The sequence below is a fragment of the Heloderma suspectum genome, chromosome 3, assembly GCF_057233095.1.
Source record: "Heloderma suspectum isolate Gila_16-S chromosome 3, 16-S_ref, whole genome shotgun sequence".
Lineage (NCBI taxonomy): Eukaryota > Metazoa > Chordata > Lepidosauria > Squamata > Helodermatidae > Heloderma > Heloderma suspectum.
The window spans coordinates 244,319,441-244,346,656 of NC_139460.1; the positions used below are offsets into that span (position 1 = coordinate 244,319,441).

General features: G+C 43.0%; 1 protein-coding gene across 4 annotated transcripts in view; it reads left to right on the forward strand.

Annotated features, from left to right (window-relative positions):
- Positions 1-27,216, forward strand: part of CACUL1 (CDK2 associated cullin domain 1) — a 70,915-nt gene that overhangs the window by 32,992 nt on the left and 10,707 nt on the right. For 3 of the 4 annotated variants that reach the window (XR_014789461.1, XM_084846084.1, XM_084846086.1), the window contains 3 exons: positions 7,304-7,406; positions 22,545-22,634; positions 25,593-25,731. Coding sequence is in view for 3 of the 4 variants with exons in the window: in XM_084846084.1 (XP_084702210.1) it covers positions 7,304-7,406; positions 22,545-22,634; positions 25,593-25,731 (332 nt within the window). In the remaining variant the exon portion in view is untranslated. The remainder of the gene's footprint in view (positions 1-7,303; positions 7,407-22,544; positions 22,635-25,592; positions 25,732-27,216) is intronic. The other variant, XM_084846085.1, reaches the window with a different exon arrangement.

Below are 27,216 nucleotides of genomic sequence, written 5' to 3' on the forward strand. Positions count from 1 at the left end.
TATATCCTCTTCCCCCAAAACTGGAAGTACTGCTTCAAACCTGAAGAAATGAAACTTAACTGGGGAAGTGAAACTAATCCTTTCAGGGATACCCCCTCCCAACAAAAACTTCAGGCCTCTAGGCCTGACCTTTTTCCTTTCCTTGCCTCTGTAGGCCTCAAACCTTCACAGTCCCCTATTCAAATGTTTTTTTTTTATTTTCAATAGCTCTTACTGCTTCCTGTTAATGTCCTGTCTTTTTAAGTTGTTGCTGACAATTGTTCTCATAATTTGCTGTCCAGCATTTCATAAAATTACTGCTTTAATGGATATTGACATTTTTGTCTAAGTGCGTACGTAAGTTAAGAAAGCAACTCAAGCTTTTTGTAAATGAACCGTGATGATGAGAAGCTATATTGGCTCATGCCAATATAGCTGTGGTGCTATCCTCCATGAGGTGTGGGAACATGTTGTCTTGGTGCATTTATTAGGAAGTGCATGTTCATTATACTTGGCTGTTAAAGTATATTGGGTACTAAGGGTTATAAAAAATCAACAAAAGGGAAAGGCACGAGATGTTGCACAAAACAAAGAAAGAAGTTATGCTCAAAGTGTCTGAAACATTTATTGCACCCAAAGCATTTCGGAAATACAATTCCTTCTTTGCGGGCTTTTGTCTTCCGGCAGATCTACAATAACGAGGAAGGAGGCAAAGGGCTCATTACTGCAGATTTGTGGGAAGACAAAACCTCTGGCTGTACGTTCAAGTATCAAAAGCCACTGAGAGGTCTAGTAATACCAGTAGGGAGATATTCCACCTGTCTACCTACCGATCATCCACCTGCTTAGAAGATTTTATCTAACTTTTGTTCTTTGCTGGATAAACATGCTGTCCTAATAACCTATCTTGTCTTTCCTGCCTCTAGTATCTATGTGGGCTGTTGATTCAAACTGGGAGGGAAAAACACACGGTACAAATCATGCTAGAGTGCTCTTGTGACATATAGGATGTAATGCGAGCACTTAGAGGTGAACATTATCCTAGCTAGATCTAAAAATTTGAACAGGACACAAAGTTCTCTCAAGCCTTTGAACTGATTGTAGAATGTCTTGGTCTCCCTGGCATTGATTCCTTTCACATGCTCAATGCCAGTAGTCCCTGACTTAATAATCTGAGCTGTGTGGCTTTATTTATATTACTTTTAAGTATTTGAATCCCACCCATCCAGAAAGTAAAAATGCTTTCCCAGGGCAGCATATAGCAGCAATGGAAAAATACATAATATAATATCGTACAATAAAATAAACACTAAAACTACGAACAGTAAATAAAAAGAGCACCACAAAGCCAATCATAGGGATTAAAAGTTCCCAGGTCTCTACCTTGTACTGAAAGGAGATCAGAGTGGGTGCCCATAAGTATTCCACAAATGGGTTGCCACTATTTTTATTTATTAGCCACCTTTCTTCACTAAGTGAAGTCCACTAAGTCCATCCAAGGCGACAAAATACAAATATTAAAAAAGGTAATGAAATAAACTTTAAAGTTGAAAAACCAAACCAGGAATACACTTAAAAAAAGCCCAAAAGTGGATTAGACAGTTTCATGTGGGAGGCTATCATTGGCTCTTAGTCATGATGGCTATACATTACCTCCAGTATCTAAGGCAGTAGGCCTATGTACATCATGTTTTTGGGGAACATGAGCAGGAAGATGCTATTGCACTCATGTCCAGCTTGTGGGCCTTCAATGGGCAGCATCTGGTTGGCCACTGTGTAAACTACAATAGGCCTTTTGTCTGAACTAGGATAGGCCTGGACTAGATAGGCCTTTTGTCCAATCCAGCATGGCTCTTGTTCCATTATTATGTTCTTCTATTAAAATACAAAACATTTTCAGAGCCACGTTAATTTTTTTAAAAAGCAACATGACCAATAGAACATAAATTAAAAACCATTTGAAAAAGATATTCAAAGCCTTTTGAAATACTGCAGCTGATGCAGCCAAGCACCCATCCCTTGGATGGGTGTTCCATTAATGCTGGGACCACCATGAGAAGGCTCTGTCCCTAGTGCCTACCACTGTAACTGGTCTTAAAGGCAGGCGAACAAATAGGCTGATCTTGAAGCACAAGCATGGGCGGTCTTTCATATAACCTGGCCCCAAACCGTTTAGGACTTTAAATGCCAAAATCAGCACTAAGAATTGGGTCCAGAAATGCACCACTGACCAGTGTGAGTGATACAGAATCAGTGTAATATATTTTGACTATCTGGCCCCAACAAGCACATGAGTGTCCACATTTTGCAGCAGCCGAAGTTTCCAGGTTATCTTCAAAGGCAGGTGCTTTAAAGGCAGGCACATTATTGTAGTCTAGTCTGGATGTGACTAGTACATGCATGACCAAAACTAGCTCTACTTTCTCTGAGTAGGGTCACAGCTGGAGTACCAGCCTAAGATCGTAAAAGGCAGTCCTGGCTACTATCGCCACGTTTGCTTTCACAGACAGTTCCGAGTCCAAAAGAATCCACAAACTGTAACCTTGGTCCTTCAGGTGGAGTGCAGCCCATTCAGAACTGGTTGCACCCCTCTACCCAGATCAGCTGGTTTCACTACCTACAACAACTCTGTCTTCTCTTGTATTGCGCTGGCTGTAGGCTTTGAGCTCTTAATTTAGAGGTGCCAAGTAGTGATAAATCAGATCCAGGTTTACTTACAAGGAGTACTTTATTGAGTAACTTACAGCACACAGGCGTACCCAATGGTTGGATCAGACAGCTTCTCTGAACCCAGAGCCATGGAGTACAATGGGTTTTATACCATACGTATTAGCAATGAGGCAGCATGACAGCAGCAAGCGCCACCTAGCGTTCGTTCCCAGCATAAACTAGAAGTGTTTGGTTCTCAGCACAGCCACCTGCAGCTTTAAGACAAACAAACTTCGCTTTCCAGGCACATCTTGATATCGGCCTTTGACTCATCTCAACATGCTCAGAGGCCTGCTAGCAAGGGGATTGCACCAATAATGAACTTAAGCAAGCATTATGGATCTCTAGGCCCCTCTAACGCTACAGGTGACTTGGTTATGCTCTTGGGGCCAATACATCTCTGAATTAGATTTCATCCCCAAACTGCATCCAGACCACCTGTTTAAGGGTTCTGCAGCCTCCCTGGGATGTACAGGTGGAAAGCACATAGTAGAGTTGTGTGTCAGCAACATATTGCTGCCACTGCAGTCCAGATCTCTGGATGATGTCCTTAGCAGTTTCATGTAGATGTCTCCCATTCCTTAACAAGGGGGAATCCTGCTGCATACAGTACATGCCAAAGGTCATGGAACTGAGCAGAATTCCCCTGGCCCTGGCTTTTGAGACCGCCCCTCCAGGAAAGACAGAGCTGTGCCTAAACCAGCCAAGTACCGCAGAAGGATACCATGATCGCTGATATCAAATGCCCCTGAGAGGTTCAGAAGGACTAATAATGAGAGCCAGTGTGGTGTAGTGACTAGAGTGTTGGATCCAAGGAACACTTAGAGTCAGGAGATCCAAGTTCTAGTCCCCACTCGGCCATGGAAGCGCACTGGGTGACATTGGGCCAGTCACAGACTCTCAGCCCAACCCACCTCACTGGGTTGTTCTGAAGATAAAATGGAGAAGGAAGATTATGTAAGCTGCCTTGAGTTCCTTAAGGAGGAAAAAAGGCAGATATAAATGTAATAAAATAAAATAAATAATAGGGCTGCACTTCCCCTCTCCATTCCCTAGTATAATTTATTCCCCAAAGCAACAAGTGTTGTTCCCATCTTGAAACCAGATTGGAATAAATCCAGATACTCCGTTTCCTCCAACACTACCTGCATTGGAAGACTTCCACCTACTGCAACCCCTTGATCAAAAATGGAAGACTAGACACTGACTGTTAATTGTCCCTGATCCTTACCAAGACTTGTTCCTGTCAAGACTTGATTTTTACAAAGGGGTGCTGGCGGGGTGGGTGGGGGAGGAGTCGAGTTTCTGGGAACCAAGCTCGGAGCCCTAGGTCCGAGCTCGCTTCCCAGAAACTGAAAAATCCTATGGCTGTCTAGACGCTGTCTAGCGGCCATAGGATTGTGCCCTAAGTCTCTGGGCAGATTCTATGCAGTGTACAGCCAGCTGTATTGCAGTTGAGCAGTGGCCCACTTTCCAATGCCTCCAATTTCCTTATAGCTATAAGTGCATAGCCAGGGCCATTTGAGCAGGTTGACTGTGAGTAGTGCTGCTTCCTTGGGGTGGAAAAAAGGATGAAGAGCTACTCCCACCAGAAAGTTGATAGTGAAGCTGGACATCACTCCCTCTATTTCTGAAGCTCAGAAGTTGGTGTCATTGTTTAGCTAAAACAGCACCATCCAGTGGATGAGAGGTAGGTATCGGCAGGCTTGAGGAAACTTCAAGATGTGCAGCAATATAACAAAGGTCTTTAGGAAGAAAAAAAAAATTGGGGGGGGGGGCAAAAACAGCCCAATGGGAACAGAGTGTCTTCCATGGAATTGTTGAGGGGGAGAAAAGAGAAAACCAGGTGGGAGGGGGAATGGAATATCACAAAAGAAGGAATGGCTGACTGGAACGCTGGGAAACAGCACTCCACAATGCAACATTTTGCAGGATTCGCTTGTCCAGCTTGAATAAAGCGAGGAGATATGCCCATCATGCCTGTTCTGTTAATGATGGAAAGATTTCGGTAGTGTCTCAACGGAAGGCAGGGGATAGTTCTTTCCAGAAAATGCACAGGGTTTTAACTACTATTCACTTTATTCCTCTTGTGTACTTTACAGCATTTAGAGTTCCAGGGCAAATTCATGTTTTGAAGTAGTGTGTACCAGTCCAGTTTTGAACAGCTTTGTAGGCTTAAAAAAATATTAGCCCTCTATTTTTGTTGTTTTCATAACAGGACTCTGTTGCCTTGAGGATATGGTGTGTTGGGTGTTTTTAAAATTTGTCATTGCCTTAGAAGCTCTGGCACATCTGTTGGGTTGCAGTTGATTGTGGTAGTATATAGAGGAGACAGGTAATTCTGATGTTTGACAGGTATCCGTCATCTAGAAGGCAATAAATGTTTTTGAAATGTGCGGTATCAGGAAACAGTAGTGATGTGTATTAGCAGACCATGGCTTCTGAGGAAAAATCTACTTGCTATACTATACCACCCTAATGGCAGAAAGCGAAGAGGATCTAAAGAGCCTCTTGTTGAGGGTGAAAGAGGAGAGTGCAAAAGCTGGTTTGAAACTCAACATTAAAAAAACTAAGATCATGGCATCTGGCCCCATCACTTCCTGGCATATCAAAGGGGAAGAAATGGAAGCAGTGACAGATTTTACTTTCTTGGGCTCCAAGATCACCGCAGACGGTGACTGTAGCCATGAAATTAAAAGACGCTTGCTCCTTGGGAGGAAAGCTATGGCCAACCTAGACAGCATAGTAAGAAGCAGAGACATCACCTTGCCGACAAAGGTCCGTCTAATCAAAGCTATGGTTTTCCCAGTAGTAATGTATGGCTGTGAGAGCTGGACTATAAGGAAGGCTGAGCGCCGAAGAATTGATGCTTTCGAACTGTGGTGCTGGAGAAGACTCTTACGAGTCCCCTGGACTGCAAGGAGGTCAAATCAGTCCATCCTAAAGGGAATCAACCCTGAGTGCTCATTGGAAGGACAGATAATGAAGCTGAAGCTCCAATATTTTGGCCACCTAATGCGAAGAGAAAACTCCCTGGAAAAGACCCTGATGCTGGGAAAGACTGAAGGCAAAAGGAGAAGGGGACGGCAGAGGATGAGATGGCTAGATAGCATCACGGATGCAATGAATATGAACTTGAGCACGCTCCGGGAGAGAGCGCAGGACAGGAAGGCCTGGCGTGCTATGGTCCATGGGGTCACGAAGAGTCGGACACGACTGAACGACTGAACAACAACAGAACTCTACCATCCTTTAATGTCATGGATTGGAACTGAACCATTTTATCACTCTCTGTGTAATTCCTGTCAGCCAAAATGGATAGAAGTTTCAAAGAAGGCTTCTTCCTAAATTATTATTGCAATCTTGCTTCTGTCTAAACAGAAGCAACTAAAATAATATTCCCTCCAAATTCTTAAAGTTGGAGATGTAGGTTGTTTACTAGGTATTTTGTATACAGTGCCTTAAAATAAAAGCTGTCAGCTACAGATATAAAGCATTGCAATAACACTGAATATATGGATTTTTGCAGGAGTGGGCAAATTTGGTACGTCACTGATAGTGAGGACCTGCTACCCCACCATGGGGAGGAATGCAGCCTTGTACTTGATGTTACATTGAGCAACATTGCTCAGAGCACTTCAGAAGCACAGCATTACTGTAGGGATATTCCCCCTTGCCAGCTCTACACTCAGAAGGAGGGCTGGGACTCGTCACACTCTCCAGGAAGAAGAGGAACACCTTCCAGATTAAATTAAAAGACATTCTAGATTTTAAAGGGCACTGAGATAAAATGGATTACACAATCTAAACTGGGAAAAGTCCTTCTGAAGGGTGTTGATCAGGGAAATGCTGCCACAATCGCAGGAGTTTCTGTTAGCAGTATTCATGAATGTCTAGTTTATCCACTAAGTTTTCCCACACTGACATGTGCCCAAGGGTGGCCAAGCAGTGATCCAGGTTGCTGGGGGAGGGAAGGAGGCTAAAGCCCCCTCTGTGACTTTTGCTTTGCCAGCACAATTAGCAGCAGTAAAGCAACGATTTGGGCTCTTTGGGGTTGTGTGGGAGGGAGGAGGCAGCCTCTTTCCCATGACCTCAGTCCTGGTTCAGTACCGTGCTGTGTTTTTTGGGCAGCAGTGTTTCACACAGTGGTAGGGGATCTTGACAGGGCTGCACAACAGCGCTTGAGAGGCCACCTGAAGGCTGTGGGTTGTGCACTCCTGCTGTATGGTAAGGGAGGGCAGTGTTGGACTGCTGATTTTCATAGCACCACTTCATCCAGCAATGTGTAATGGAATAATGAAGAGCATGACAGAGTGCATTTTCCTTACTGCTCAGTAACTATACTCTATCCATATCTGGATTAAGGAGCAGGACTTTAGTTGGGTTTTTGAGTCCCAAAATCTCTTTAGAAATTGTCCACTGCCTCTCTCCAACCTTCTTGCTGTACTTGCTTCATTATTCATTTGTGCTTTTACACAACAAATGAATGCTTTCTGATGGTGAGATGGGACAGGGATAAGAGTGTGAATAATGACGCTTTTCTGAGAATTTTTGCAGGTCATTTCTTGTGCTGGTGTAATTCAAAAACACTTTTAACCTGCTCTCTTTTTTTCAGAATAAGTTTTACATAGAAACCAAGCTTAACCGAGACTTACGAAATGACCTTATAAAACTGTTTACGGAGCATGTTGCAGAAAAGCACATTTACAGCCTGATGCGTGAGTAAAGTTTTTTAAACTTTCTTTTTCCAAAATACAAGGGCAATTTGATTCTTTATGTTGTGGAGTTTCAAAATGCTGAAGTGTGGGTGTTAATGGGAAAGTTGAACAGGTAGAAAGGCATACTAAGACCAAATACCATTTCAAAGAAGCTTAATTCAAAATAGGATTTAAAGGCCAGATGATGGTTGAAGGTTATTTTTGGTCCTTTGGGAAGAAATGCAGTATAACTTAAGTATTTATTTAACTAAGGGCGCAATCCTATCGAGATAGGCGGCCACCTCCGAACTTGGAGGCGACCACCTATCCAAAGCAGGGGAGCAGAAGGAGATCCTTCCCTCCGCCCTCCTACTGCCCTGCATTTTTGGCTAGACAGCCACTGTTGGCTGTCTAGCCACAGGAACATGGAGTGGGGAAGAAGGCTACTGTATGACACATGGGTTGTGTTGTACAGGTAGGTATGTACGGATTCCCCACTGTCGGTTCCGGTGGGGAATCCGCCCAGGGTGGGTGGAGGCGATCTGTTCCACCCCTCCCCCGGAATCCTCCGGAGTGGCTCTGCTCAGATTCCGTGGAACTGCCCGGCTTGAGGGCCACTTACCTGGATGGCCGGAGCTGTTCTCCTCCATGCCGATCGCATTTGCGTATAAGTCTATGGGCACATCCTGCTGATCGCCTTTAAAAAAAAAAAAAAGGTGATCGGCGTGAAGGAGAACAGCTGCGGCTGAGCAAGCTGCCAAGTGCTGTCCCACGCAGAATCCTTGCGGAGCTGAGGTAAGTGGGGCCAATCTGCTGCGGATTCCGGATTCATTTGAATCTGTGAAGGATTTCTCTAACGTCCCTACATACAGGCAGTTCCGCCTGCCCCGGAACGCCCCCAGCCACGCCCCTTTCCTGCCACTCCGCTCTCCTCTTGTGAGCACGGAGAACAGGGCTGTTCTGCGCTGCCTCTGAGTCAGCGCAGAAGTGGGAGGAAGTCGGTTCTCTGGGAACCAACCTTGGAGCGCAGGTCCGAGGTTGCTTTCCAGAAAACACCATATCCTATGGATGTCTAGCCGCTCTTTAGCAGCCATAGGATTGCTCCCTAAATACAGTAATCGGTTGAGGAGAGGTATGAAGCGCATATCTCTGCCAGCATTATGTTTTGTTACAGTATGATCACCTTTGCATCAGTGGAAAAAACTGCTGCACCTAACTGAGACCACTGTTTGTTCTTACCACAACATCCTGTCTTTTGTTACCTTTTACATAGTTTTTGCTTTAAATGCCAGAGATCCTGTTCAGAGATGCCAATGCTGACATTGACAAAAGTGCAATCTTTGCATGGGAATTTACAAGAGTAACAAAATAAAAACACTTTTATGTTGATTTTAGTCTCCATTGCAATAGCTTGTTTAGTAATTGGACTTCATAGTAGAACTTCTGTCCTTCAGACATTTGCCTGAAACAATGTTGCCAGTTTTCACAGTGATTTGTCTTTGTAAAAGTGCAGTTGCTAGTCATGTGATTGATAGCCTATGGAACAGTACAGAGCCGTTTTCCATGTTAAGTAAAAATGTGTGAACTTCAGATGAGCCATGCTGGATCAGACCAAGGGTCCATCCAGTCCAGCACCCTGTCCACACAGTGGCTAATCAGCTGTCAACCAGGAATCCACAAGCAGGACACAAGCGCAACAGCACCCATGCTCCCCAGCAACTGGTGTATATAGGTTCACTGCCTCTGGTACCAGAGGTAGCACACAGCCATCAAGACCAGTAGCCACTGATTGCTGTTTCCTCCAGGAATTTGTCGAACCCCCTTTTAAAGCCATCCAAATTGGTGGCCATCATTACATCCTGTGATAGCAAATTCCATAGTTTAATTATGCGAGTTGTAAAGAATTACTTCCTTTTATCTGTCCTGAATCTCCCACCAATCAGCTTCATAGGATGACCCCAGGTTCTGGTATTTTGAGAGAGGGAGAAAAATGTCTCCCTATCCACATTCTCCACACCATGCATAATTCTGTAGACCTCTCTTATGTCTCCCCTCACCCTCCTTTTTTTCCAAGCTAAACAATCCCAGCTGTTGTAACCTTCTCTCATTGGGGAGATGCTCCAGCCCCTTGATTATTTCAGTTGCCCTTTTCTGTAATTTTTCCAGCTCTACAATATCTTTTTTTAGGTGTGACCAGAACTGTACACAGTATTCCAAGTGTGGTTGCACCATAGATTTGTATAAGGGCAGTATGATATTGGCAGTTTTATTCTCAATTCCTTCTCTAATTATGCCTAAACGGAGTTTGCCTTTTTACAGCAGCCACACACTGGGTTGACATTTCCATCAAGCTGTCCACCACAACTCCAAGATCTCTTTTTTGGTCAGTCACCACTAGCTCTGATCCCATCAGATTATACTTGAAGTTGGGTTTTTTTGCCCCAATATGCCTCACTTTACACTTGCTTACACTGAACTGCATTGCCATGTAGATGCCCATCCTCGCAGTTTGGAGAGATCCTTTTGGAGCTCTTCACAATCCCTTTTTGTTTTAACCACCCTAAATAATTTGGTGTCATCCGCAAACTTGGCCACTTCACTGCGCACTCCTAATTCCAGATCATTTATGAACAGGTTGAAAACCATTGGTCCTAATACAGATCCTTCTGGGACCCCACTTTTTACTTCCCTCCGTTGGGAGAATCCTACTCCCTTCTTTCTTTTCTTTAATAATTTACTGATCCATAAGAGGACCTGTCCTCTTATTCCTTGACTGCTAAGTTTGCTCAGGAGTCTTTGGTGAGGGACTTTGTCAAAATAAGTCCAGATAAACAATGTCTACTGGATCGCCCCTGTTTACATGTTTACTGACACTCTTAAAGAACTCTAAAAGTTTAGTGAGACAGGACGTACCTTTGCAGAAGCCGTGCTGATTCTTTTTCAGCAGGCTTGTCCTTCTATATGCTTACTAATTTTATTTTTAATAACGCCTTCAACCAATTTACCCAGAAGAGACGTTAAACTAACCAGCCTGTAATTTCCCGGAACCCCCCCCCCCATCCCTTTTTGAAAAATGGTGTTACTTTGGTGATCTTCCAGTCCTCTAGTATAGAGGCTGATCTTAGGGACATGTTGCATATTTTGGTTAGAGAGCCAGTGTGGTGTAGTGGTTAGAGTGTTGGACTGGGAGCAGGGACATCCAGGTTGTAGTCTCCACTCGGCCATGGAAACTCACTGGGTAACTTTGGGCCAGTCACAGATTCTCAGCCCAGCCTACTTCACAGGGTTGTTGTTGTGAGGATAAAATGGAGGGGAGGAGGATTATGTATGCCGCCTTGGGTTCCTTGGAGGAAAAAGGAGGGATATAAATGCAATAAATAAATAAGATCAGCAGCTTCATATGAGAACTCTAGGATGGGTACCATCCAGGCCCGGTGATTTATTTGCTTTCATTTTATCCGTAAGGTTGAGAAAGTAATTTTTGTTACCCCTATTTGCCTCAGCTCCTCTGACTCCCTTCCTGAAAGCATCAGTTCAGGCAGAGGTTTCTGTTCTATATCTTCTGCAGTGAAGATGGATGAAAAGAATTCACTGAGCTTCTCTGTAATCCTCTCGTCCTCCTTCAGTGCTCCTTTAACTCCAGTGTCATCCAGTGGTCCAATTGTATCCCTAACTGTTTTTCTGCTTCTATATTTAAAAAATTCTTTATTGTTGGCCTTGATAGTGTTAGTGATAGGCTCTTCAAAATGCTTTTTTACATCTCTTATTGTCTGCTTGCATTGCCTTTGTGCAAGCTTGTGCTCCCTTTTGTTTTCCTCACTTGGGCAAGACTTCCATTTTCTGAAGGAAGCTCTCTTTTCTCTAATAGCTCCCTTAACACTGCTCATTAACCATGCTGGCGACCTCTTGGACTTGGTGCTACGTTTCCTTACCTGTGATATACATTTTAGCTAGGCTTCTATTATTGTGCTTTTGAGTAATCGCCAAGCATTTTGAAGGGATTTAATCCTCTTGACTCCCCCTTTCAACTTCCTTTTCACCAGTTCCCTCATTCTAGAGAAGTTTCCTCTTTTGAAGTCAAATGTGACTGTGTTGGACTTCCTGAGCAATTTTCCACTTAAATATATATTCAATCTGATAGCACTGTGGTCATTGTTTCTAGTTGGTTCAACAACGTTTACATCTCGTACTAGGTCTTGGACCACACCACTTAGGATTAAATCCAAGGCCGCCTCCCCTCTGGTTGGGTCCATGACCAACTGTTCTAGGGCACAATTGTTTAAGGCATCAAGAAATTTAACCTCTTTGTCATGACTGGAACATGCATTTATCTAGTCAATGTGAGGGTAATTGAAGTTGCCCATTATTGCAACACTTCCTTGTTTGGAGGCCTCCCTGATTTTGTTTTCCTCTCAAGGTCACTCTGAGCATTCTGGTCTGGGTGACGATAGCACATTCTTCTTGGTGGTCTCTGTGCATCACACATATGGGATCTGCTCCTGCATGGAGACTCATTCAGGAAACTTCCAAGCTGCATAGGTTTTTGGCAGGAACCCCTTCCCCACTGTCTCTGGCATATATAACGTGGGTTCCCGCCTTCCCCTCAGTTCCTTGTCGACTGCCTTAGCGTTACTTCATGGGGAACTGCTGTCAACGTTCTGTCATGCTGTATTTCTATCTTATCATTTCTTCATCTTGTTTGTCTTCTTTATCTTCAAAATAAGAGAGAGTGAGAGAGAGCAGAGAGAGAGGAGAGAGATGGAGATTGTCGGTGGTGTTGGGGAATGTCTTTCGCCTCAGCAACATCGCGTTTTGTTTTGTTTTTCTTCCTCGGCCTGTGGCCCCAAAGCCTCCATTTAGAAGGTGTACGGCCTGTGGCAGTAAGGTGACCTCTTCAGGCGGCCGCTCCTTATGTCTTCTTTGTTTGGGGGAACCCCACAATGTTGAAACTTGCCACCGCTGCCAACTGCTATCAAAACAGGCTCGCAAGAACAGGTCCGATCGACTGAAAGCGATCCTGTGGCAACAGGCCCTTCAGGCGGTTGACATGCTTAAGGCACAAACACCCAGGGACCAGCCCTCTGCGGCCCCTTCTACAAGTACTGAAGTGGTCATTGCGACCCAGTCTTCCCCCCCACTCACCACTGAGCCCGTGTGAGTAGACCCACCTACTCCGGGAAGGAGCTTGGCCATTTCAGCAGCAAAAAAGCTCTCAAAACAGGCAAAACGCCCTAAATCGCTGGCAGATGCACCGGAAAAGAAGAGGAAAAAGAAATCCTCTGAACAACAGGAGAAGGAGCAGGATCTCCCACCTCCTCCTTCTTTACTGGATTCTCCTATTCGTGTTGTGCCCACCACACACACGACTACTCTGGAACCTGCCTCTACATTCTCAGAGGGTGAGTTGAGTGATACACCAACCCCACTACCCTGTCCAACTCAGACAGCCAGGGGACGGAGATCCAGGCCTCCAACACTGTGTCGTTATGACATCGAGTCACCTCGATATTGACCCGCGCTTTCCCCTCGATAGCCTTCTTGGTACCGATCTCTGGATCGATACCATCGGGATAATTGGACGGGACAATACGACCATGATTGCTCATGTTCTCCATCCCGAGATTGGGACTGTTTTTCGGCCTCATCGTTTCCTTCCCCGACAGCGTTCAGATGTGGATTGGAGACTCCGTAGGGACCGCAATCTCTTCCTTGATTGCTCCCGCGACCTAGGAGCTACTTTACCATCGCATGCTCCTTTTCAGTCTGGAAAATGCTCTGGCTTCAACACCCAGGACGTTTTCTGCCCTCCTCCTCTGGTACCGAGGCGTTCGACGTCCCTAGCCTAGCGGTACACCAATCCAGTCGGGACCATCAAGCTCCGGCACCTCCTGTTCCACCTCATGCTTCCACTGTGGTTCAACGACCTACTCAATCACAGGAATCTGGCGAGGACTGCCAGTCTGACCCCTCCTCATATTCTTCGGTTCCTCCATCTCTCTCATCACCAGGTGATGTCGTTGGGACACAAGATAGAGCCTTGCCCTCTGAAGACGTGGGCCACTTCTCCAAACAAGTGCTGAGGATGGCGCAGTCATTGGGCATCAGGGTCCAACAACCTCCCCAACAGATTCACGATCCAGTATTTGATGCCGTAGCAATGGCCCTGTCCACACCAGTGGCCATCCCTTTTCTTCCAGCCCTGCTGAGTGCAGTCCAACAGACGTGGAAAGCACCTTCGTCCTTGACTTCTGTGGAAGGGCCTACCCCCTTTAGGTGTTTTACTCTGCTTGACACTATGATCTCTTTGATGTACAGGGCAACACCTCCCCCAGTACGCCCTTCCTATAGAGTTTATATCCAGAGATGACTGTATCCCACTGGTTCTCTCCGTTCCACCAGGTTTCTGTAATGCCCGCTATATGAAGGTTCTCCTTTAAAACCAAGCACACCCACTCCCATTTTGTCTTGGAGGCTTCTAGCATTTGCATAGAAACACCTATACACAGTGTCCCTCCCCAGATGCCTCTGTTGTGTGCATCTTTTGCTATGCGTCTTTGACCCCTTTGACTTTTCCCCTTTGAGGAGGGGAAAGAAAGCAAATACATTGCTGACCCATATATTGGGCTAGGTTGGCCTCCCCCTTGCCATAATGCTCTTTCTAGGAGACAGGGAGTATAGCTTCCCAGTGGCCCTTGGTTCTCTGGCTGATGGGAACTGTCAGTTGGAGCTGCATGGAGCAGGGAGGGGTGGAGTGAGCTCCCTGCAGCAGTTCCCTCTGTGGCTGATGTATAGGACCAGGTTGGTTTCCCCTTTGCCATGAGAAGAAACAGCTGCAGGGAGCTTGTTTCGGCCTTCCCTGCCATAAAAACACCTTTGACAACTTTGAATTTAAGAACTGGTGCCTGAGTTCTGCGTTTTTCCTCCTGCCTCCCAATCCCTTTTCCTTTTGTGTTGTGTCTTTTAGATTGTAAGCCTGAGGACAGGGACTGCCTTATTCATTGTTGAAAGCCTCTCTGGGAACCTTTCTTGGCTGAAGAGTGGGGTAAACATGCTGTACATAAATAATAGTTAAGTGGAACCTCCATGTTCAGAAGTTGCCAGCCTCTGATTCTGAGGCTAAACGGGGGAAGGCTGTTGCTTTCATGCCCTGCTTCTTGTAAGCATCTTGCTGGCCACTGCTGAAAACTCAACAAACCCTTGGTGTGATCCAGTAGGCCTTCAGATTGGAGAAGTTTGCATTTTCTCCTCTCTCTTGTTACATAAGAGAGAACTTAGGTATAACTTGCATGAGAAGATGAAGAGATAAACACAATACTGCAGAAAGTGGAGAGCCTACCAAGTTGCTGCATAGGACTCCAGACTAGCCTTCAGTTGTTCTGTTTAGCGTCTCGTTGTATAATTTTTTTAATGCCTTTTTCCTCTGATGCAATTTTAATGAAACTTCTTATCTAATTTGATTTTTTTAAGGATTAAAATATTTTCATAATCTTAATTAAAATCTTGAAGTTTTTGACGAGCTTTAAGGTTCCTGCTGTGTCACGTGGTATATCAGTAGTCATTGGTAGGAGCCAATATTTTCATATCATTGTCAATATCTTTACATAGTAATTTTTTAAGGTGACAAAGTAACTGCATATTTGAAAAAGTTGTTGGAAAATAGACCATTCTTCAGTACTGAACTAGCGATCTATAGTTCATACAGTTCTGAATTCTGAAAAGGTTATTTGTATGGCAGCATTACTTGCTATTGCCGCTCAGAAAGAATGTATATTTGTACTGTTTAACAAGTTACCCACAACACATAAATATTTTAGGGAATGAAGTCAATTTTTCAATTTAATTCTACATTTTAAAACTTGTGTTTTCAAGCTGAAATGTCAACACACAAAAGTTGACCATATTTTATTAAAGTGTTGAAGTGGCCAGATATCTATAAAACAAGCCTATATCTGTTGGAATAAAAGAGTTTTTTTCTAGAACCTTGAGAGTTCAACTGAGGTCTGGTTCAAAGATATACACTTGGAATTAAAGAACTCTAAGCTGAATAATTTGTTTTGAGGACCAGAACTGAATAGAGCTCACCAGCCTTCCACATAAACATCCACTTCTGGTTATTCAAAGCTTTCTTCACTTCAGCAGTATACTTTAGAGTGAGGTGTTGGAGGTGGAAGGTGGGAGTCATTTTGTTGCTTCTGTTGTTAAAAGAATTAGGAACTTGCTGATCTGCTGCCAATCGACCAGAGATGTACCAGTAGATTCAGATCTACCTTCTGCCCACTCCTAGTGTAGATTAGGATATGAATATCTTATTTTACATTTTAAAGTCTAAATTAATTAATATTTCTCATTCACTGGAGTCTTCTTCTTTGGAAGGCCAGGAGATGAAATTCATATTTCACATTCCCTTGGGAAGGAGTATGAGTATTTGAAAGTAAATAAATTTGCACTACAAAATGGCTATGAGAAGTAAGAGTGACATTTCCTCAGTGATATTAATGGCTGAACTTAACCCTTCAATTTTATGACTCATCTAATTCAACCTACTTTCACTGAGATTGGATACCCCAAACCTAACCACTTAAGAGATTAGCCAGATCAGAAATAGAGAGCAGAAAGGACCAGAAGTGCTCTTTGCCAAAGGTTGGTATATTTAGTAAAAACCCTGATAGAGTTATCATAAATTTGGCATGATTCCAGGTGAGCAGTTGGAGCAAAGAGACATGCTGAATGCTGTCTGGAAGACCCATATTAATTTCCATAGCTCATGAGATTTGAAAAGCAAGATCACAAAAGGTAAATTCCTTGCTGTGCTCCCCAATGATCCCCATCAATGAAATGGAAATACTGTAAACTCTTTGTGCATATATTGTGGAGATATCATCATAAAAGGCTGGGATGCTGCAGGCATATTCTGTCTTATTGAAAAGGAACATCAAAGCAAAAGGTCCGTGTGCCGTGTTCTACACATGCACAGTGCTTTTCTGGACTCCCTACTGCCTCTGTTTGTGGGCCGGGCAAGTTGTTTCTGGATGTTGCAGAGCCCTTCACAAAAGCATTTGATACACTACGAGGAGCAACATTCAGAAAAGAGAATTGGTACTCTCTCCCTCCACACCTGTGTACAAGCAGAGGCTGTGTCTGCTTGTGCATGGGACTCTTGGGATCCCAGTCTTAGTTTTGTAATAGCATGCATATATACAGTCAGGGCCAGAAATATCGGAACAAGGATAACTGTTTTGGCAGTTGGCCTCTGTAAACCACCACATTGAAGTTGAAAGGAAACACACCTAGATGGGAGCGAAGTCAGGACTTTCAGCTATAATTCAAGGGGTTTGACAAAAGAGGAGCACTAACCATTCAGGAAATACAGACAGTGGCATACACACACCCCCATCGTTGGTGGCTCATAAGTAGTGGAACGAATGGCTGACACACCTGCATGGCCAGGTGTGGCCTGTTTCCTGGGTACCCCATGACCAATCAAGCAGATGAAAGGTGTGGTGGTGGTGGTGGTGGTAGTTCTGAATGTTACATTTGCATTTGGTAGCTGTTCACTGGAACTCCCAACATGAGGTCCAAAGAGGTGTCCATGGGAGTGAAGGAGGCCATTATTAGGCTGAGGAAACAAAATAAATCCATCAGAGAGATAGCAAAAACAGTGGGAGTGGCCAGTACAACCATTTGGAACATCCTGAAAAAGAAGGAATTAACTGGCAAGCTCAGCAACAGCAAAAGGCCTAGAAGATCATGGAAGACAACTAAAGTGGATGACAGCAGAATTCTGCTCAGGGTGAAGAGGAATTCTTTCACACCATCTAGCCAGGTCAAGAATGCTCTTGTGGAGGTAGGCATGTCATTGTCAACATCTACAGTCAAGAGACGGCTTTATGAATGTAAATACGGAGGCTTCACAACAAGGTGCAAACCACTGGTAATGCTCAAGAACAGACAGGCAAGATTAGCCTTTGCCAGCAAACACCTAAAAAAGCCTGCCCAGTTCTGGAATAAGATTCTTTGGACTGATGAAACCAAGATTAACTTGTACCAGAATGATGGGAAGAGAAAAGTATGGAGAAGGAAAGGAACAGCTTATGATCCAAAGCATACCACATCTGTCAAACATGGTGGAGGCAGTCTTGAGGCATGGGCATGTATGGCTGCCAATGGAACCGGGTCACTGGTGTTTATTGATGACCTGACTGCTGATAAAAGCAGCAGGATGAATTCTGAAGTGTATAGGATATACTTTCTGTTCAGATTCAGCCAAATGCTGCCAAACTGATAGGACGCCGCTTCATATTGCAGATGGATAATGACCCAAAACATACAGCAGAAGCTACCCAAGTGTTTCTCAAGGCAAAGACGTGGGATGTTCTTCAGTGGCCAAGTCAGTCACCTGATCTCAACCCAATAGAGCATGCTTTTCACTTACTGAAGACAAGACTGAAGGCAGAAAGTCCCACAAACAAGCAGCAGCTGAAGGCAGCTGCAGTAAAGGCCTGGCCAAGCATCTCGAGGGAGGAAACTCAGCATTTGGTCATGTCCATGGGTTCCAGACTTCAGGCAGTCATTGACTGCAAAGGATTTTCATCCAGGTATTAAAGGCGATCCTTCAGTTTTAAATTATGTTGGTTTTTCTAAATTATGAGCCATCAATGATGGGTGTGTGTGGGTGTATACCACTGGCTGTACTTCCTGAATGGTTAGTGCCCCACTTTTGTCAAACCCCTTGAATTACAGCTGGAAGTCCTGCCTTCGCTCCCATCTGGTTGTGTTTCCTTTCAACTTCAGTGTGGTGGTGTACAGAGGCCAACTGCCAAAACAGTTATCCTTGTTCGAATATTTCTGGTCCTGACTGTATCTTTGTGTGTGTCTATTTTACATATCTAGTCTGTAAGAGGATGAAAGTAATAGTTGCATGAGCTGTATGAATAGAGCCTTTATCCCAGCATCTTGCATACCAACACTGATATAATAGTGCTGCTTTCTCAGTTTTCCTGCATACTTAGCTTCAACATTCCTAATGGAAGGTCAGGCACCTTCTACTCTTCCAATCCTGGCTCATGAATGTTGAAGCGAGCTATTATCTTTAGGAGTTACCAGTTTTGAGTATGCTGGGCAAATGGTAGATCTCCAGATATTTGGGACTTCAACCCCCTGAAGCCCCTGACAGGATGGCCAATGGTCAGGAATGCTGTCTAAAACATTTGGAGATCTACTTGCTGCCCACCCCTACTTTACAAGATGGAGGATGCAAAGAAGAGCGCATATCTGTATTTTTCATAATAGGTCCTCATGCATACATAAGGTGGAGCCATATAAATGTATACAATCACTTTAACTGAACCACCCAGACAGCTTCAGCTATTGGAAATGTAATAACTCAGGCTCAGACTGGCTGCCTCCGAGGAAGCAGGAAATTCTATGGCTTACCTTTGCACAAATGAAATGGCATCCTTGGAAGTCTTGGGCATTATAGTCAGCTCCCTTTTGGCATCTCTGCGGGAGCTCTCAAACTTGAGTAGTTAGACTACCTCCCTCCCCCTGTTCAGTGTGCCAGTCTTCATCCCTTGTATTCCAAAGTCCTAGTCAGATTTATTGTAAAGTAGCAATCAGCCATTATACACCAGACATTAATACTAACAGGGAACATACAGTAGCACTGCAGGGAAACATAAAAACATAAGTGTTAACCCTCCTTAACTGGAGGGCTAACACAAGGAATTTTGCGGTTCTAAATGTTACATATTTATTGACATCATTCAGTTAAAACACGTTTTTGCAAGGGAAAATGTTCCCTTCACCGAATCCAACAAGGGTAAGATATACCTTAAGTCATGATAAGTACTGCATTCAATGACAAAATAAATAATATCTTTGATGCGTAACAAATTGCAAAAACAAACAACACCCTCCTTAGGGATACCCTTGAGAGGTCTTTCCTAACCTGCCAAGGGAAGGACAATTGTGCCCAAGAAAAAGCTACTTTCATTTTAGTATTAGGTAAATCAGCCAAGTACTTTGGAAATATAAGCTGGGAAGGAGTTAAATAGGCATATAACTGTTTAGATGTACAACATGCAATCTTGGCTATTTGAGACTGTCTCTCAGTATCCCTCAGCTGTTGTAACAATACACACTTGGCGTAGGGGTAGTAAGAAGGATGTAGAAAGCCCCATAGTCAAATTAATCAGGAGGATCTTTTGCTTCCATGAAGTTGAGCCCATCTCATCTGCAGCCAGTGTAAATTCAGATGCCTCTCTGAAAATAAGCTTCAACTAAAACAAGGCTAACTTGAGAGCATCTGCCTTTATGATCATTGCACCTAATTCAGCATGTATTGTCTCTATTTTATAGAAACGGTAACTGTAAGGAGTCTACATATATTCCAACGGTTTTGACTTCTACTCTGTGCCCATCTGTTCTCTACAAACTTGCCTAGTGCTTGTGCCCAAACTCTTTGATCCCAGTCACAAGAAGAAATATTTGTCACTTGGCATAAAGTTCAAGTTACAAGCGTTTGTAATTTCATTCATGTGGAAGAGGGGACAGGTCAGTAATAGAGCACATACCTTGCAAGCAGAAGATCCCAGGTTCATTCCCCAGCATTTCCAGTTACAGGGTCTTGGCTAGCAGGTGACGTGAAAGGTCTTGGAGAGCTGTTACCCGTCAAAGTAGGCATTACTGAGCAAGGTGGATCAGTGATCTGGCTCTGTAATATAAGGCAGCTTCGTATATTCTGACAGAGCTCTTAAGTAGATAGAGTTCTTCCTGTATCTGTGCCCACAGCAGCATGTTGATGTGGAATTTCCAGATAACTTAATGGCTTTGTGAAACCCGTTATGATAGTGAATTAACTATATTGTTTTATGCTGCACTCTGTGATTTTAGTTTTTGTGAACCACCCAGCGAGCTTCAGCTTTTGGGTGGTATAGAAATTAAATAAATATATAAAAGGCAAACCCTGGACCTATTCTCAAAATTTCATGGAATTAAGTCTCAGATGTTCATGCATGATGATTTCAAATTAATTGTTCATGGTGTGAGTAAATTATCACAGGTTGTTGGCAGAGTTGGTATTCTCAGCTCATGATCACTTTAGCTATAACCACAGTGAGATGAAATCAACTAAAGGGAAATAAATGAGAAGTCTTGGAATAGTAATGTTTGGGCATGCAAAACACACACACTGGTTTTAACATTTTCTGCTCTTGTGATATGGAATGAACCGTGGGGGGGGGGGGGCGGGGGGATCGCACAAAGTTGGCCAGTTGGAATGTGTTAATAGAGAAAAGCTTATTTGTGGTTTGGACATAGCTCATAGATATACATCAAAAGTTCGTTATAAAGGATTACAATTTGCTAGGTGCTTGTCCACATAAAACCAGTCAGCTGAGAATTGGACACAACTTGGAAGACTGCTTTTCTCACCCCTAATGTTATGGTTCCAACGTAACACCAGAGTGTAGTATTAACTTGATTAGATGCCTGATACCTTCCTGTAGTTTATGAACTCTCCAGGGTTACAAGGAGTCCTGGAACTGTTGCTACTCATATTCCCCTCTGGAAAAGTACATTTGGACAGGCCATTAGTACTCTTGAAAGGCTCCTGTAAACAGTGATCTACATTAATTTAAACAATTTTGTTTTTATTTCCTTTTTTGGTTCCTCTTATTGTGACCATATAAGTTATATATTCAGAAGTTTCTTTCATTAACACACACAAACAAACCTAGTAGTTCAGCCCTACAGGTTTCATTGGTCCCATTCTAGCAGAGTACTAGGGTAGGTGGGAGCTGTTCTTATAATACTAACCTAGACAAATTAGACAGGCTTGATTAGGATGTCGACTGCACAGCAGGGTGGTCAGTACACCTTTAAATGTGTGTTTATCCTTCCCAGACATCCTTGCTGGAGGAATTGTCCTGAATATCCTTTATAGGCTAAGATTTTTTTTAGATTACTGTAGTGCTTCCTAGCTGATTATTTGAAGCAATGTTACACACTTCAGTCTTGCGGAAAACCAGCCATACACTCTTAACTGTCATCACCTTGCTACCGAGAAGCTTGCAAGTCAACAACAGCTACCTCCATCTTATCTCTCACCTGAGGGGAACAGCTTGCCCTATCCATCTTCTCCCTTCCCCCAGTTTAGATGATTATAGACTATCACACCCAAGTAGCTGAAAGCAGTTTACCAAGGAATATGTTGTATTTTTAGCAACATAACCACATCTTTACAGGGCAGTAGCAGTGCCGGGAATATCTGTGATTTTCATTCTCAGTGAGATAATGACACTTTCATTTATGGCAGGAGCGTGCAGCTTTGGCGGGTCCAGGGGCCAATTTCCACCCTGTGAACCTACTGAGGGCCACATCCCCTACTGCCGCTGCTGAATTTCAGTGAGAGTTCAGTGGTGAGAAAAATGGCATACTTCCACTTTGGAACATGTTACATAGGGAGCACGCACCTTGTTTTAATGCAACATTGTGCTCCTGGAAGCCATGGGAGAACTTGATTTTGCATTATAGCAAGGCGCATGCTCCCAGCACACCTTTTTTTCAAAGCGGAAATGTGGCTTTTTTTTTTCTTGCTGTCCCTGCAAATGATGAAACTCTGTGGCAATTCAGTGGTGCAACAGCGGCGAGTTGGGTACCGCAGGGATGGTGAAAAAGGATAGAGGTGTTGCCCATGTCTGACTTTTGGAGCTAAGTGTCCCAGATAGCAGGGTTGCTAATAGTATTAATGAATTGGCGGCACAGGGGAGGGGAGCACTGACATTGTGATGCGCAACTATAATTCAGATAGAAATTATATTGTGTAGGTCTAATGTTTTTGAATGGGGAGCAACATGCAAGTGACCAACGATTCGTGGTAATTATTTGGAAACTGTTAGAATTGCATATCTGCTTTAGGAAAACAATATCCCCAAAATGTAGCACTAGTATTCAGGAGGACAAATATCTGCAGAAATAAGTTGAAAGGTTCTGCAAGTCTTTAAGAATAATTTATACTGAGTTGTTTGGCGTAGAACCACTTGGTAGACTAGAACAATAATTTTTTGCTTTTATTAGTCCATGCTACAAAGTGTTAAATATTGGTCAAATGAATACTTGGCATATAATTAATTTGTAAATGAATTTCTCTTCTCATTTCAGCTTTACTTTTAGAAGCCCAGTCTACGCCGTTTTGGATAAACCCTTCCACTATGGCAAACGTTGTGAAAGGATTGTATATGCTTAGGCCAGGTAAATTATCCTTTTCTGAATAGTCTATAATTTATATTGTGGTACCAGATATTCCTGGAAACCTGATACTTTGCGTGTCAGATACTTTGAGTGCATCACATGGTGAAACATCAGTGGAAAGTTGTAACAAGGCTTCTGCTAGTCTTGCCAAAATCTACATGTAATTCCTTGAAGATGTCAGATATACGTTGCAAGTCCATGTTCTATGTGCTAATGCAACAAATCGTAAAATCAGAGTCCTGGACGTGTACTTTAGTTAAGTTCTAGGGTTGGAGTTGAGCACCAGCTGTGCTTACATAGTGACACAAAATACAGTGCCAATGGAGTATGAATAATTAGTTAATTGATTAATTTAAATTTTGTTTTATTTATTTAAAATTATTTTTAGGCCACCTTTAAGGGTAAAACAAATAATTAAATGTTGTGCTTAAGCATGCAGCCTTGTTTGTTGACATTGGTATTAGGGATTTGATCTGCCTGAAGAGGATATAGTTTATTCTTTTTTATATAATGTGCCCAAAAAATACAACAGTACTCTATTTTTTTTTTCTTCAAAACTCTCATGTGAAACTTGCCATTTTATTCTCATTTTTACCAGTCTGGGGCTATGGCTGAGGCTTGCCTTAAATCCACCTGGTAAATCTCCCAAGTTCAACATGATCAATTTTATACACACACACACGCACACACACACGCACACACACCTCTACCATTGTAAGTTTAAACAGTGAACCAAAACAAGTGCTGAAATATTTCTGCAATTTGTCAGATATTTTCCTCTGGTGAAATAGTGGTGACAGAAAAGATTTCTACAGTAACATGTGATAACTTATCCTATAGTAAAAGTGAGTTTTGATCTTTTATGCTAAAGGATTTCTAGTTAAAACCCATACGTTTTCCTTATTGTTTCCTTTTGGTGTATGTTGCAAAAAGGAAAAAGATTAAAGTACATTCATTTTGATAATATTTTTGAATTGATTTGTTTACGGGGATAGTGTTTAATAAGACATTTATTCAACAAACAGGGTGATACCATTTTGTACATTTTGATATTTACAAAGTATTGCTGTGCTCCTGCTCTCTCCCTACACTGAGTAGACTTCTAGTAAAAAGATCTTAAATGTGGTCGTGTGAAATGCTGATATGTTTGTAATCAATTGGAGATAAAATAATTTGAGCAGCTGTCTCACAGTATCTGAGACAACCTTAATTAGGTGGTTAGAATCACTTACACACAGAATACAGCACTGGTTGCTATGTAATTTGTGGGATGAGAAAGTCCAGGCAAAATCTGGCTGTAGGATTTGTTCCGTTGTCTGCTGGTTCGCCACTGTGTGAACAGAATGCTGGACTAAATAGGCCCTTGATCTCATCCAGCATGGCTTTTCTTATGTTTTTATGTCTGATCTCTTTGCTGTTGACACCTTGGTCCAGGATGTATGTAGGCCACAATGTAAGGGCTTTCCTCTGAACTCTCCCAGGAGCTGTATCTTTGGGACATATCTCCATAACAAAGTCTGCTAGAAAGACATACGTGGGTTTGTGCTCAGGTCCATTTACACCAGATATTTTAGAGAGATGCTGGAATTCCATATGGAGCCCTAGATCAGAGTCATTAATTTCAAGATGTAAATATTAAACTCTGTGGCACTTGTGATAATGTTTGCTACCCAGCCATTGGCAATAGTTCCCACCAGGATGCCACCCAACCACCATCTTGCTCCTTGAATATTTAATATCTATTATTGCACTAAATCAAGTGATCTGGAGCCTCTTTCATGATGATTCCAGGTAATCTTCTGTAGCATTTTAATTTAATACTTTATTTATTTATTATTAAATTTATTACTCGCCCATCTGGCTGGTCACCCAGCCACTCTGGGCGATGTACAACGTACAATAAAACAGTTTAAAACAATAAAATTCTACAATAAAAACATTTTCTAAAATACCCTAACCCACCCCAAATGCCTGCCTGAACAACCACGTTTTTAATGCATGGCGGCAGCTCATTAAAGAGGGGGCATGGTGGAGTTCCCTAGGGAGGGAGTTCCACAGAGTGGGGGCCACCACAGAAAAGGCCCTCTCCCTCGTCCCACCAGTCTAGCCATCCTGGCTGATGGGACAGAGAGAAGGCCATCCGAGGCTGATCTTGTTAAGTGGCTTGTCTGGTGCTGCTGGAGGCGCTCCTTAAGATAGGCTGGGCCGGAACCATATAGGGTTTTAAAGGTCAAAACCAACACCTTGAATTTGGCCCGGAAAACAACTGGTAACCAGTGCAACTCCTTCAGCACTGGAGTGATGTGATCTCGCCGGCGGCTGCCTTTAATCAGGCAAGCCGCCGCGTTCTGTACCAGCTGCAGCTTCCGAACCGTCTTCAAGGGTAACCCCACATAGAGTGCATTGTTGTTGTTCAGTAGTCTAAACGAGAGGAGACCAGGGCATGTACTACCGATGGGAGCAGATGGTCGGGAAGGAAGGGGCGCAGCCGCCGTATCAGATGGAGTTGATACAGCGCTGTCCGGCTCACAGCTGACACCTGAGCCTCCATGGACAGCTGGGAATCCAAAATGACCCCCAGGCTGCGGACCTGGTCTTTCAAGGGTAGCCATACCCCATTCAACACCAGGTCAGCATCTCCCAGCCTCCTCTTGTCTCCCATCAAAAGTACCTCGGTCTTGTCAGGGTTCAGCTTCAGCTTATTCAGCTTATTAAATGTAACATAATTAGTATGTTACATTTCACTCTTCTATTTAAATATATTTCTCATGCCAAAGCTTGTACTAGGATTTCATAGAACTGCCATATAATCTAATGGCTAAGTGAGTGTGTGTGTGTGTGTGTGTGTGTGTGAGAGAGAGAGAGAGAGAGAGAGAGAGACAGACAGACAGACACACAGACTTTAACTCCTGTTAAATTGAGTTTATTTCATTGCTATTGCTTTCCATTTCCACACAGAATGGGTTCAGATGGCACCAGCTTTGTTTTCTAAATTTATCCCAAACATCCTCCCTCCTGCTGTAGAAGCTGAACTTGAGGAATATGCTGCTCAAGACCAGAAACTTCAACAAGAACTTATTCAGGAAGGATTTTCCAGGTAATATCCCTACCATTTTAAGATTTAGGTCGAGGTTTTTTCAGTATGTGTCTCAAATTAATGCTGGTGGCGAGGATGGGGGCAGGGTCTATAGATTATGCACTAGATAGACATCACAAAACCTTTTCAGTGTTCAGCAGGGGAAAACTCTTATCTCCAGTCAGCTGCTGGTCAAAGATAAGAGCATTCCCCTTGAGGGGAGAGGGGGCAGGGGAAGAAGCTGGCAGGCTGAATAGGGAACCCATGCCTACTGTATGCAAAGCAGAAAAGTTAAGCAGTGAGAGTTTTTCTGACATTTGTTAGAGTTATCATTAGGAGGTTTGTGCAGCCAAACAGCTCATCTACAAATAAGTCAATTATCTAATTTATATGGTGCCTAAAAACCACAAACGAAGCATATTACCAAATATTAAAAATGCAGAACAGAGTCTGCCCACAGCTGTAGTGTTTGAACAGTTGGCTGCAGCTACTGCAATTATTACACTACAGTTCATAGGAATGTGGCAAGTTTCCATTTTTAACAACTTCTAGGAAACTTATGTTTCTGTTTGCCTCCTAATCAAAGAATTTTGCAGTTGGATGCTATGTTACAGAGGCTTTTTCATGCCACAATGCATAAAAAAATACAGATTTTTTTCAGACACGCATGTTGTCCCTGCACCAGCCATTTGCCAAAAGTTTACAATTCCTTATTTTTAAAAAATTCTTTTAGTCCACATATTAATAATACAAGTGTAAAACTTTCATTTCATGTTTAATACCAGCTGATCCCCAAGGTGCCACAGCACTGTCTCTTTATATTAGTAAGGAAACATAGAGATTTACTTGATGGTCCAGATATGACCAATAGTTTCTGTATAAAGAAAATTAGCAATAGGTTGATGGAGGAGTGGGTGGCAACTGTAACTTCTTTGTGTTGTCAAACTGTCCCTTGTTACCAGATTCTCTCTTTCAGTACACTCCTTAAAAGGTTTTATTTTTAACTCTTCCAGCCTTGCCAGATGACTGTAGGTTTCTTGCTTGCCAGTACAAATATTTGAAATTACACCTAATCACTCAAATCTTGAAATATGATTAAGTGGTTTGTTTCATTTTAATTTAGAATTCTAAATTGCTTTTCCCCAGTGACCCGTGGTAGATTAAGCCTTGGGGTTGGGATTTAGCACTGGCAACATTCCAGGGAGATAATTTGTCTGCAGTACTATAAGGTCACTTATAATAGAGAATAGTTTTAACTATGATTCATGAGTTTATCAGAATAATATTTATTTTGCCATCCACTGATAACACATGGAATGGAAACAGGCAGTTGTCTTGGTAATCAAAACTATCAGACCAGTTGGCACTAGTAGGGGGAAATGGCAAAATATAGTTAATATACTACATAGTTGAGCATTTGTTTCCCTTTAACGGTATCTCAAACTTTGCTTCTGAAGAAGGCTGCCTCACTGTGCCTAATGGCAGGATTTTGGACCATGTGCTTTA